General features: G+C 35.6%; 2 protein-coding genes across 2 annotated transcripts; both read right to left on the bottom strand.

The window, feature by feature from the left end:
• Positions 1 to 2: 2 nt before the first annotated feature.
• Positions 3 to 4,457, bottom strand: LOC136818003 (probable Bax inhibitor 1). The gene is made up of 4 exons (XM_067074372.1): positions 4,304 to 4,457; positions 1,035 to 1,143; positions 469 to 556; positions 3 to 37 (listed from the first exon to the last, which is right to left on the bottom strand). Exons 1-4 carry the CDS (start codon positions 4,363 to 4,365, stop codon positions 3 to 5), a joined length of 294 nt encoding a protein of 97 aa, XP_066930473.1. The 5' UTR covers positions 4,366 to 4,457.
• Positions 4,458 to 7,139: 2,682 nt separating this feature from the next.
• On the bottom strand, positions 7,140 to 12,144 carry LOC136818012 (arrestin domain-containing protein 3-like). Its single transcript, XM_067074381.1, has 7 exons — positions 11,923 to 12,144; positions 10,382 to 10,633; positions 9,834 to 9,998; positions 9,403 to 9,579; positions 8,512 to 8,766; positions 7,899 to 8,083; positions 7,140 to 7,602 (listed from the first exon to the last, which is right to left on the bottom strand). The coding sequence occupies exons 1-7, from the start codon at positions 12,056 to 12,058 to the stop codon at positions 7,369 to 7,371; spliced, it is 1,404 nt and encodes a 467-aa protein (XP_066930482.1). The 5' UTR covers positions 12,059 to 12,144; the 3' UTR covers positions 7,140 to 7,368.
• Positions 12,145 to 12,456: the final 312 nt, after the last annotated feature.

The following is a 12,456-nucleotide window of genomic DNA, read 5'->3' as shown; positions in this document are numbered from 1 at the left end:
CACTAACCTGTGCAGCCTGCAAAACCTAACAAACATCCTGTAATGAAAAAAAAAAGTTATTGCATTTCTTCTACTTTCAATACGTTGCATGACCTTAGTTTTTAACCAGTTTGGGGCAGTTTGAAATTGACGATATATTCGTTAAACTTGACGAGGAAATTTTCATTAGAGCAAGAATATCAAACTTTACATATTGATAGTGAGAATGGCCATTCTTCAACCAATTTTTACTCTATATGGAGATCAGCTAAACTAATCTCTCCTATTCCTTTGGTAAATTTCTTTTTTACATTTGAAAAATGAACTTATAAATTATTCTTTATTAGTTTCTTAGATTAACAGAAAAAGTTGAGCAGAAGCGTTTAAAAACGTGAAATTCCATAAAATGATCTGTATTAGCTGAAATATTTTGAGTGGAAAATGAATCATGCATCTAAAAAGATTTGAGTTTCAAATAATCATAGATACCTAAACGGGTCATTTGGTTCTTTGATTCATTTGGTGTGAATGCTAGCCCAAGCATGAATCCAATACCACCAAGGAGAGCAAGTATTCCCTAGAAAAATTTTAAAAATATTTTTGGCTCAGCTCTATATTATATCTGATCCTAGAAATTAATCAAAATCTAAATAAAATCTTTGAAATCAATAATAATGTATCATTATAATAATTATTACTGATTACTCAATTGCATAAATTGATTGGCCTGTATGTATATTTTGTGAATGGTTTAGCTAACGAACAATGTTTTTTAATTGAAATTCAGACTCAGCATATTATCATGTACATCATTTCCGGAAAAAACTAACACATTTTTATATAAAGGAAAATCCTCATAATTTATGCCAAATTTTATGACTTATCTTCACGTTTCAATATCTAAAACCCTATTCAATCATCTTGGGAATCCAATATCGTATTGCTTAAACAGAAAATTTTAAGCCTAGTCTAGATAATGAGGATTTTACTTTATATAAAACTGTGCTTTTTTTGGGACACATTGTATATGGTAGATTGACAATCATTCAACTCACCAAGTTCAATCCACTATACAAGTGAAGACCAGCACCAACACTGGCTGACAGCATGGATAATGATAAGGCACCATATACATTTTTCAAATGTTTCTTTGTAGATACATCCCTGAAAAAATCAAAGATTCAACATACTTTAGAAATGCCTAAGAACTTATGCATGCTAAAATTTAAATTTTTATTCATCATTCATGCGTTTGTCCAAGGGTTAAGTGGATGAATCTCTCCTTTATATTATATATCTCTCCATTGTCAAAGATACTCAATCAATGAGCCTGGGTATCCAGACTCAAAATTTCAGAAAAAAAAACTCTTACCTCAAAATACAAAGTTTCTAAAACTTTGTCTGATGCAGCTAAAAAAGTCTGGTATATACATTTTGAATGACACAGCCTCTGAGTAAACCCTTGTTGACAGAATCTCAAAACTTTGGAAACCCAGGCAGACACACATAATTACTTACCATAAAACCTCTTTTACAAAATCAAAAGCCTTTCAAAACTACTTTAAACTACATCCAAACATCAGCCACATTCATAAAGGCAGTTAGTGAAAGTACCTCGATTTTAAGCATGTTCAAAGTTCACAATAACAACTTTCTTTTTATTACCAGAAACCAAACGAGTGAGAACAAGTCATAAAACTAAAAGTAAGCACTCCATGGTTGTGACGTAGTTTACGAAATTGTTAAGATAAAATGACATTCTCTTTATATAACAGCATTTTTCTACGTCATTTTTTCGAAGCCTCACCGTAGGAGAATGTGTCTTTCTATAAAGAATTTTATAACACTTCATGGTAGATTAAAAAGATGATCAGAAAACAAAAGCTTCTTCGTTTTTCATTTTCGCATTTATGGTAAAAGAATGAAATTTTTCAGAAGATGCTTTATTCAATATGAGGATTCCCATTTCCGTAAAATCACGATTCTTCATTGCTGCAAAATGGTGGCTATGGTTATAATTCCCCCGTAATTCCTTTGTTCTTTTGCTATTTTATTTTATTTTGTTTGTTTGTCTGGGTATCAAGGCTATCAATCAAAATGCTAAAAGAGTTCTTTTGAGATTCATAATTCTGCTTTGACAACGGAAAATTATGACTTCTAACAGTGGAAGTTAATTTGTTATGAACTCAGTTGCAGCAATATCTAGCCATATTTGTGAACTTGCAATGTGTAAGGTTCAGATTTTGCAAATAAAAATGCTTTTACATTGGGCAATTCCAGAAAATTTTTGTTACCCCCCGTCGGATGAAGTGCATTTTTAATTTTTTTCTAGCCTCGGAAATACTTTTTCTTTTCCAGTGGTGGTCGGAAATTCCAATAAAAATCCATGTACTTTTCCAAAATGCATCGGTAATTCCACTCTTTTTTGCCTTTTTCAGTGAGGCTGGAACTTTGATTTTTGAGCAATACGATTTTACCAGCTTTTTAGCAATTTTTGCCTCGCTAACCCAAATCTCGCAACCTCTTTACCTTAAAGGAAAGATCAAGAATTAGCGTTCCGAAAAAAACGCATTACAGAAATGTAGCAGAAATTTTTTCATCTTCACAGGATAGATTGTCAACAACAAAATACATCTTTTGATCTTTGGGTTTGTTTCTGACGTTTTTCCTACAAAGAATATTGATCACTTTACTTTTCCCCTTAAGAGCGCTTGAGAAAAAAATGATTAGCTTGCATTCTCACACGGGCGAATAAAGATGAGGCAGTAATCTTGCACTGAGGGTGCTACTTAGTTTCCTCCCTATTTTGCGCCCACAATAGAATGGTCCAAATACGGGGGTGTTCCAAATGATGTCGTTCTGTAAGTGTTTATTTTCTGAGAGATACAAATAGTATATTGAATATTGTTAACTTATTTATTTAAGTGTTTTTGAGCGTAAATTTAAATATATGGTTAAATAAAAAACAAATGATAGCAGTTCTATTTTTTCCTTAAACCCCTGGGAAAAGTTTTTTTGCCGACTTAGCTATTTTACAAATCTCGGAAAAGAATTCCCATAGGAGTTCTGATACATAACCCGATTGGTGATTGGTTAATTTCAGAATGGCTTCAAGAAAGTCATAATGGCAGATAATTTTCAAAGTTTCTGAGGAAATGTGTGTAATTTATCGATGTTGATGGCTTGTTGATTCTTTAAAGAAAAAAGATAAACAGGTATAGTTTTCTAATCCTGGAATATTGAGGTTCCAGCTACACTGTTTTTAAATTCAATTGCCCTGGAAATTCATACATTTTCTTCTCTCGCCTTGGAAATTTCGAATTTTGGTGAAAACTTTTGCCCTCGGAAATCCTGTGTCGTCTGCCCCCCTGTTAGTAACAGTGTTACAGCATAGAGGTATAAAGAAAGACAGGAGATGAATTTGTCGGTAATTGGTCGTTAAAGTCTTTTGATTTCTTTTATGTAATAAATCAAAAGAAATTCTAGGCTCGCCCGAAGAAATACGACTTTTTAGTAGAACTCAAGTTTGCTCTGAACATTCTTACTATCAGCATCGAAGATTTCTAGCCGTCTAATATACGAGAATAGAATAAAATTTAGCTCCACGAAATAAGTTTGCGTTCAATTTTGTCATCCATTAAATTTTGTTTTGAAAAGATATTTTCTCCAGCCAGAAAATAAAAAGTTATGTATAAGCACACACAATTTCAGACCCAATTTGTAGACAAAAAGTCGCTGGAGAATTTTGGAGGAAAGTATTAAGCAATAGAGTTCACCTTGAAGAAAATGTTGATCGAAAAATCTTGTCATTTGATGAAGGATTGCAAAGTTTACAGGCCTTTTTTTAATCCAAATATTTTCTTACACCAATGTCAGAAACAATGAATCTCGTCTCATCTTATTTCCAACATTTAAGTTAGCCAATAAGATTTCACCTATCAACAAAAGAGCTCATTAAAAATGCACGATATATGAGATTATGAGCATGCATACCTCGTAATTTTTCTAATCGTAGGGCGAGCATGGTTACAATAGCATACTTCTCCTGTTTCTTTATACCTCCATGGTTACAGACAAATTCTGGAATGGCCCATTGATTTAGAATAACCAGGGCAAAAAATTGGCTGACTAAACTGCAACTCAGAAGGATGAACCCTTCATATTAAGGAGGTCCTTGAACATAGGGTATCATGCCATACTGGTATAATAAACACAATTTTTGAAAATTTCAACTCTGTCAATCAAAATGATTTTTATGATGCCGATGGAACATGACGTTAGTTATGTCCAGAATACAAAAAATAAACTTTATAAATATACTTACAACTTTGAAAAATCAGTCAAAGCAGATAAGGAAATAGATCTTTCACCAAAAAAGGCATCCATGGTTGTGTAAAAAGTGAAAGTTGCAGCTGGAAGTTTCAGTTGAGATTCACCTCAAAAAATTAAATTTTCTGAATGAAGGGGAAGCGTTTGTTTTTAAATTGAAAGATTACGTCATTCATGAAATCGGGGAGTTGTTCTAGAACTACTGGATTTTGTGTCTACTTCTCATTGGTCGAGACAAAAATCGGAAAATTTTAAGTGTGGGGCACGATGAAAGAGCCGTTTTTAAAGGATTTTTTTTTCGAAAATCCAAAAATTTGAACATTGGGTAGCCTAGTTAAGCCCGTATTTTCACAAGGCTAGTACCTGTAGGACACACGGCTTATGGCAATATAGCGTTTTTCGGCGCTTTAAAGATTTTTTATATTTACGGATTTTAAGTTTGCCTTGGAATACTGTTATTCTTAATGTTAAGAATGTTATACTTAACCATCAGATTTATCCGAGTGACTGGATCAAACTAGCTTAGATTTCTAGGCTAAACCAAGGCTAAACATTGGGTTGGGCGAGAATAAAAAATGTAGTGTTTCCGGAAACCGGCCGGGTGAAAAAATATGATTTTCTGACCCGGTCGCAGACTTCGCTAGTAGTTGATACGTTAGTATTAATTCAGGGCTTGCTCCATACTGTTTGTACATAAAGGTTATCTTTAAAGTTCTATTTCAATAATCTTAAGTTATCAAAAATAGCAAAAATAATTTTTTTCCGGCCAGCCGCATGACAGCTTTTTTCCTTCACCCGCATTCCGGAAAAACTACATTTTTTTATTTTCGCCTTGTCTTCTTGGGTAGACGATGCTATCGTCCGTTTAAAGGTCAGTAAACGCGGGAAAGAGTTAGGGCGCCAGGGCGGTTTACGGGGAAAAGTGGCGGTAGAGTGTACACATTTCCGTACACATCTCCGCCACTGCTTACTCCACCCGAGTTTACCACGCCTCTTGATCGCCATCTTGATTTACCACGTGATCTTGTGTAGACGATAGGATTGTCTACTTCAAGGGGGGCACTCATGTGGTCCGATTTGTGTCGACATCTCAGGCTCATTTTCAGGTGGTTTTCAGTGAAACAAGAAAAAGTCGCACTGTAAGTAAGGGTGAGAAACGTTCGATAAAATGCACAGTAAGTAAGAGGGTACATTTTTAATGCTCAAGGGCTACTCTCTAAGGGTCCGATTTTGAAATGAAAGCCATTTTTTGGTGGCACATACCGTCGTTTGAAATCGAGTGCCTCCCGGCTTCAACTTAACTTTAGACAGGAGAACCCTTCTTCGTATTTTAAAGCTGACGTACTGACTGTTCAGACTGAAAATTGATTCCACATCGTCCCCGTTGCACCACTTTCTGGTATTATATTGATGGTCTCCTGATGGACGTGATACCATTGTGTGAGGAAGTGCATCAGTCATTAAAGGTTTGTAAAAAATATGCGATCGCGAGCGGGTACTTTCTCTCTTCTAGAAAACGGTCAGGTGTAAAGGTGTAAAAAAGTAAAGGGGAGCCGAAATTAGTAATAAGAGGCGTCTTTTTGCGCCTTGTGTAGTTTGTTGTCGATATGCATAAAAAAGCTGAAAAATTCTGTTGAGAAATTCACTTAAGCAAGACTGGAAACGGGTACCGTGAGTATCACAGCTCGAATAAATATCGATATTTTGAAAACTTGGCCTCTGATACTTAGGGTAGGGAACGGGGACATACCGCTGATCAGGGTCACTTTTTTAGACATTGAAGATTATATCTAACAGGGTTCCAAATTTATTAATTTTCTCTTTGGTTAGTTTATATACGATTTTCAGGTCGGAAATCAGAAATTTTTTCAATTTTCATCTTCTTTGTTAGTTATTTTTGCCACTCTTAGAGTAAAAATGGGAAATTTATTCGATTTTTCGTCTATTTTTAGTCATTATTTAGTCAAGTTTTTTGACTTTTGGTTCTGGCAGGGCCAACACCGTGAGTATCACAGCGAGAGTATCAAGCTGTGAAGACAAACGCCGATTTCATTCAACGCGATCGATTTCATAAGTCTCGTCAGAATAGTTTTAAATAACTGGAAATAGAAAGTTGTATAATCTACTTGATTTTACCATAGGAACATGCTCTCCATCTCTCTTAGATTGTTTGGATGGATATTTAATGAATGTTAGGGTGGTTACCGTGAGTATCACAGCTCAAATAAATATTTTTTCTTTGAAAAAACTGGCCTCTGGTACCCCAGGGTATAGCGTAGTGGGTCGACTAAAATTCGGGCAGACTAACTGGGAAGGCAATTTTAGAAGAATTTGATTTTGGCGCCCCTTGTGAAAAATAAATTGACGCAAGCGAAGCGAGCACGGAAATTGAGATATTTTTTCTAGTTTTGGCCGAAAACTGCCATATTAATATATAAGGGGTAAAAGAGGAAAAGGCGCCAAAATTAGTAATCAGAGGTCTTTTTGCACCCTTTGAATTTCGGCGCTCCCAAAAAAATCGGCCGCTGGGCATTTGTCATAAATGAAATGGACAATGGAAGAATTATTTGTTCCTATTTATTTGCAAAATCAATGTTGGTAGTATTTTGATGAATTATCTGATTATATACAGGGAAATATTTCTCAACCCTGCAAAGAAAAACTATATACAAGAAGAATTCAAAATGAAAGTAAAAGCTAGTATAGAGAGTTAAAGTGTGTAAAAAAAGTGTATAAGTTTAAAATAAGATTCAGAGAAAACAAGACATTGTCGTTATAAATCTACAAACGTTTCGACGAAAGCTAAAAGTAAACGTAAATTGTAAGCTGTCATACTTTAATTATGGTCCAGCTTCAGGTTACAAAAGTAAAACGAAAAAAGAAATTTCTTCAAAAACACGTTGTTTTTTGCCCCTCAAAATCTTTGATTGGTAACTTTAAGCACGTACTACATATTCAAGTCGAATAGCAACTTTGAAGTTAAATTAACTCATATCACTGCCTTTAAAAGGTAAAGGTCTTAAGAAGTAACCTCAATTATATTGTTCATTTTCTATTGGTTCAGTATGGTCCAGCAGCCATTCCAGGTTGTGGTTGATAGCCAGGGTGCGCAGCTGGATAAGCAGAGCCATCGAAACCAATCAGGTTATTAGGTTGTTGTGGGGGGTAGCCTGGTTGTGTGGGTGGGTAGCCAGGTTGGACAGGTGGGTAACCTGGCTGTTGAGGGGGATACCCTGCAGGTGGTGCTGTTGGCTGTTGTGGGTTCATGCTACCCTGTTCAATCTTCATAGAGCCCTAAAGTAAATAAATAGTTAGTCTCGTGATTTCGGCTTTTAAAATTGCGTCTTATCAAATATCCCTGTCTCACTTCGTTCAGAGAAACTTACATCAATGGACAGTATAGGGAATAAAGTAAAGCATACAACTTTATGGCTGCTAGAATATTAAGCGATTCGTTGTTTGCATGATAAATCTAAATCAGTCATCGAGAGTCTGAAAGTTTTTTTCCGAAATGGTGATAAGATCTCTGAAAGTAATTATTCCAATAGGCAAGTTTTTTTGGTCTTTTATCCAGTGGAAAGAATACTTACCTTGTAAGGTGCAGCAAATGTGTAAACAGGGATGTACATAGAGTTTCCCATTAATTCACTGTTGTCATCTTGATGAACATTGACTCGACTACTCCCAACAGCTGCTGCATAAGCAGGGGGAGCCATGTCTGGGTAACCAAGCATATTTGATGGTGCTGGTGGCATTTGAGGTGTGTTTGAAAAGTCTAAAGAGAAAATAAAATGAACATTATTATTACCCCAGTTTAATCATAACTTTAGAGACTTTGAGGAGGCTGTTTATCAAGTACGATTGACGTCAAAATGTCTTAAGAAACATCAATGACTTCATTCTTTTGTGGTAAAATGTAAGCCAGTCTCCTTTGGCTTTGTGCTTTGATGGTGTATCGAGGACGATTTTTCAATATGTATTTTGAGTGCTCTATCGTTGTAACTCACCAATATTTTGCTTGCACCCGCAAATATATTGCTTGACAGAATATTTCTGTAGTTCCATGTTTTGACTTACCTACTTAGTGTTTGAGGCAATGAAAATATCAATCTCGTTGCCAGAGCTACGTGCTACTTTTTGTGAATCATAATAAAGTTAGCTATAAAGGGGTTGGGTTCGAGTTAAAATGTCAAATATACTTACTATTTTCTGGCACAGGCATTTGTTCTTGTGGTAACCCATATTGTTGTGGTTGTCCATATGTTCCTCTGTATGGTACAGTACCCAAAATAATGGGCATTTCAATCTTGGGATCGATTCCCCATGGGACATCAACCTCCACACGAACCATGTAAGAGACTTTGATTATCGATGATTTGCTAATAGATGGGGGACAGGCTGGAATAGCCAAAGGTCTGTTACTCCATGTTTCATTCTTGCCTTGAGGTATTTGTGGTCCTAAAGTTTGTAAATGATATAGTCTTTTTAACGGATTTCCTTTTACAATACCGTCATTACCCACAATGCACCTTTTTGACCGTAGCCGCCAATTGCCGCGCGGGCACTTTTCTGTTTACCACCCTAAACTTGTATCAATAGACGATATCGCGTTTAGATAAATGCAATGCATTCTGGTTTCTCGGGGACTCTCAAAGGAATTATAATGTCAATTATATAATGATCTGGAATAGATTATAATTCCCTTGAGGGTCCCCGAGAAACCAGAATGCATTGCATTTATCTAAACGCGATATCGTCTATTTATTTTCCCACATGAATACGAAAGAGAAAGGTGTAAAAAGGACTGGATAAAGTTCAGGGGGTAATTTAGTAATCAAATAGCACGTGCCTGTCCGCGCGACTACGGTCGAAAAGATGAATTTGGTGTGGGAAAGAATTTGTACAATGACATATTGTTTGTTTTTCATTTGGTTGGATAATTTGGTCTTATCTTCAAATTTTATGGTACATTTTCCGTCATACTTCGAACAGAGATTTGGGAAAGATCTACTTTGCAGTTCGAAAGCAAATTGTCAGATATCAAAAAGACCCTGATAAGATTTTTAAAGTTTGTTTCTAATGTTTTCAACTTACCGTCAATTCTGGCAATTACTTTGTTTTCTCGTTTCTGTTTGTGGCCTTCAGCAATGTACAGAATATCTTGATACAATTTCGCTTTTAATGCCTTCATATCCTTTGTGGTTTGGTTTTGCACTTGTGAATTGACCAAAATTAATTCACCTGGACAATAGCACTTTCGATCAATATGTCCTTAAAAGAAAACATTAATGGTATTGAAGAACTTTGCTAACTTTTGCCAGCTATTGATCTTTAAAGTGGGGCTAGGAAAATAGGAATAGGGATGGGGCTACATTGTACATAGGGGGCTTCATAACTTCATTCATTGTTCCTTAAAACCAGTTCATTGGTAGTTATGGCATTATTCTTTAGAGGGAAGTTTATTCAAGTTTTCTGACATAAGATTTTTGACGTGATATCTTAAATCTGAATTTTTTTATACCAACCTTCGACATCTAGATTTCCAGCCTTCCAACAGAGGCAGCCAACTTCTTTTGTTAAACGGCCATTTGGAGATTGCCCATAATTTGGGTTATTTGTGTCGACAATTTCGTTGATTGTAATTGGTCGTCTTGTTTTGATGTCTCGTTTTCCTGGAATATCGATCTCGGCTAGAAATAGATTCAAAAATATTTTAGATAAGATGGAACAGGTCTGTTGCTATTTTGGTCAAGACGAGTGACTATAGACGAAACCATCAGGCATTATCAGTTTATTTAAGGAGCCTGTTGAAAATCTAAATTTAAATAATTTGAGGAAATATGGAATATGGAAGTATGGAAATTTAAAATAGTAGTTTAACGGGAAAAACATGGACAATTTATTTCTTTAAAATTTAATCAAGCTAGTTAATTGTTCGGTGGCATCTGCAATTCAATTTGAGGCCGAAAGAAAAAATTTTCAGCTTTCATGTTTCAACGTTCATTTTCATCTAGCGTTATATACCCGTTATGGATGTAAGATAGACGTCATTTTAACGTTCAGGAATAACTACCTTTCAATTCGAATCTGATTCTTCCATGACTTCCTTCAAAGGAGCTTGGTACACTCTGTGGAATGTTAAAGACAAATGGATATTTGAAGTGACCGTGTGGATGGATCCTTGTGTGTCCTCCAGAAATGGCACCAAATAAACACGTTTTGTTTTCGAAATATTTTTCTTTCCCTTCGATGTGTTTGGTAACTTGACGCCTGTCTTCACCAGTCCCTTCCCAAGTTTGTTCAGTCCAATGGCAAAATGACTTTCCTGATAATAAAACACGAAGCATACAGACATTAGCCCTCAGTATTCAAGTTGGAAGCCTTAATTCTACATTATGTGGAAATGATACCTTTAGAGGTTGATGAAATTTACAGATTGTTCCATAACTTGAAAAATGAATCCCTACATTATTTTCGAGGAAAGAGGGCTAGAGGGCAGTATCGGGAATCGGAGGGTTGTCTAGTGGTATTGGTAAAATATTTTGAATACTTAAAGAAATAAGGGACAGAAGAATCTGCCATTCCTCCACTATAAATGTAAATTTAGATTTTATTAACGATTTGTTTGTTTAGTCTGCTTATCTTGGTCAAGTCGAGATTGTAACTAAAAAGGGTTTAGTCACAAAGACACGAAAAAAGCGTCAAATTTCAGTCTAGGTTTCTGACCCTAAACATTTTCAAAAGGACCGTGTGCAAATATGTTAAATTCAATTAAAGCCTAGAATGCATTAGTGAGCAACTCACCAAAAACTGGGATTTTTCATCTCGTTTCTTAGTGAATTCCACTTTGACGATTTTCTGAAAAACGAAACCTTTCAAGTGCTTTGACGCAAATTCGATTCTTTTATACTGCAAGGGATTCACTAGACGATGCTATCGTCCGTTTAAAGGTCAGTTAAACGCGGGAAAAAATTCGGGCGTCAGGGCGGTTTACGGGAAAAAAGTGGCGCTAGAGTTTTGGAACACTGTAAACATCTCCGCCACTGCTTACTCCACCCGAATTTATCACGCCTCTCCTAAACTATTCCCTTTTTTAGTGATCTTGTGTAGACAATAGGATCGTCTAGGGATTCACAAGTTAAAAGTGACGTCAAAAAATGTTTGCAGCCCGAAAACCTAGCGAGCACCTCACTAAAAACCGGGATTTTTCATCTTGCGGGTGACGTCTAGTATAGGCTACCCAAAAACCTGGGCTTCAAACATTCAAAAAAGTCGCATAGTGGAATAGACGTTAATCGCGTAGAAAAAACGCGGGTGACGTCTAGAATAGGCTAAAATACACTCGAGAAAGCACTTTATTTTTTGACCACAAAAAATGGTATGCATATAAAGTCTGTTTCACAATTCTAATTTCTGAGTTTTGAGTCACCTTTGCGAACCTTAAGTTCAAAACATTGTGGATTTAAGAGACGCAGGGGAGATTGCTAAGAGATTTCAATATTATAGGGATGACAAGCGAAATCTGTAGAGAACTGTGCTAATAATTAATTCCATTTAGTGCATCGGAATATTTCTTATTACCAAAACATCGGATAAAAAGTTGAGTTAACATACCTTCAAATTCAATGGTGATTCCCTTCATAGACATTTGTCCTTGTAAATCTAAAATGACATTTCCTGTTACTGTTTCACCAGGATAGAACACTTGACGGTTCGAATCCAACATGATTGAAAATTCGCGCACACCCATTGTTGTTATTTCTTTATTGTTTTACTTCAAATTTGAAATAATATGTTTCAAATTTTGTTAAATCTGTACTGTAGGTAAAATGTTGAATTTAACTCGTGATTTAAAAATGTAGACTTTTTACTTTCGGTTTGTAGTTTTCGCCACAGAAGCCTTATGAGTTATCAAGATTTATAAAACTATAAGCTGAAATTTATTCACTAGAAAACAAGATTGAAAACTAAAGCACAAAATTTTGGATAGAAAGTAGAGGCATATGTTTTCTTCTTCCGGCTAATAACAATCCTTTCCCTATTGAGTAGGCTCTTTTTGGTTGCTCAAAGACCCTTATAACAATACAATATTCCCTCAAAATTCTAGTCCTTAAAAGTCCAATGAATGAAGCCAGGTCCAGGTCTTAT

Source organism: Clytia hemisphaerica, unplaced genomic scaffold, assembly GCF_902728285.1.
Source record: "Clytia hemisphaerica strain Z4C2 unplaced genomic scaffold, Clytia hemisphaerica genome assembly, whole genome shotgun sequence".
NCBI classification, from domain to species: Eukaryota; Metazoa; Cnidaria; class Hydrozoa; order Leptothecata; family Clytiidae; genus Clytia; species Clytia hemisphaerica.
Note: the sequence above shows the minus strand (reverse complement) of the source record. Positions and strands in the feature narration are given on the sequence as shown.

Excerpts from the sequence above, each read along its gene's own strand:
- LOC136818003 (XM_067074372.1), bottom strand. The coding sequence starts at position 4,365 with ATGGATGCCTTTTTTGGTGAAAGATCTATTTCCTTATCTGCTTTGACT. Across the intron at positions 1,144-4,303 it reads TTGACTGATTTTTCAAAGTT|GGATGTATCTACAAAGAAAC; the intron begins GTAAGTATATTT and ends TGATTTTTTCAG. Across the intron at positions 38-468 it reads GAACCAAATGACCCGTTTAG|GATGTTTGTTAGGTTTTGCA; the intron begins GTATCTATGATT and ends TTTTCATTACAG.
- LOC136818012 (XM_067074381.1), bottom strand. The coding sequence starts at position 12,058 with ATGGGTGTGCGCGAATTTTCAATCATGTTGGATTCGAACCGTCAAGTG. Across the intron at positions 9,580-9,833 it reads TGGAAATCTAGATGTCGAAG|GACATATTGATCGAAAGTGC; the intron begins GTTGGTATAAAA and ends TTTTCTTTTAAG. Across the intron at positions 7,603-7,898 it reads CATTTGCTGCACCTTACAAG|GGCTCTATGAAGATTGAACA; the intron begins GTAAGTATTCTT and ends TATTTACTTTAG.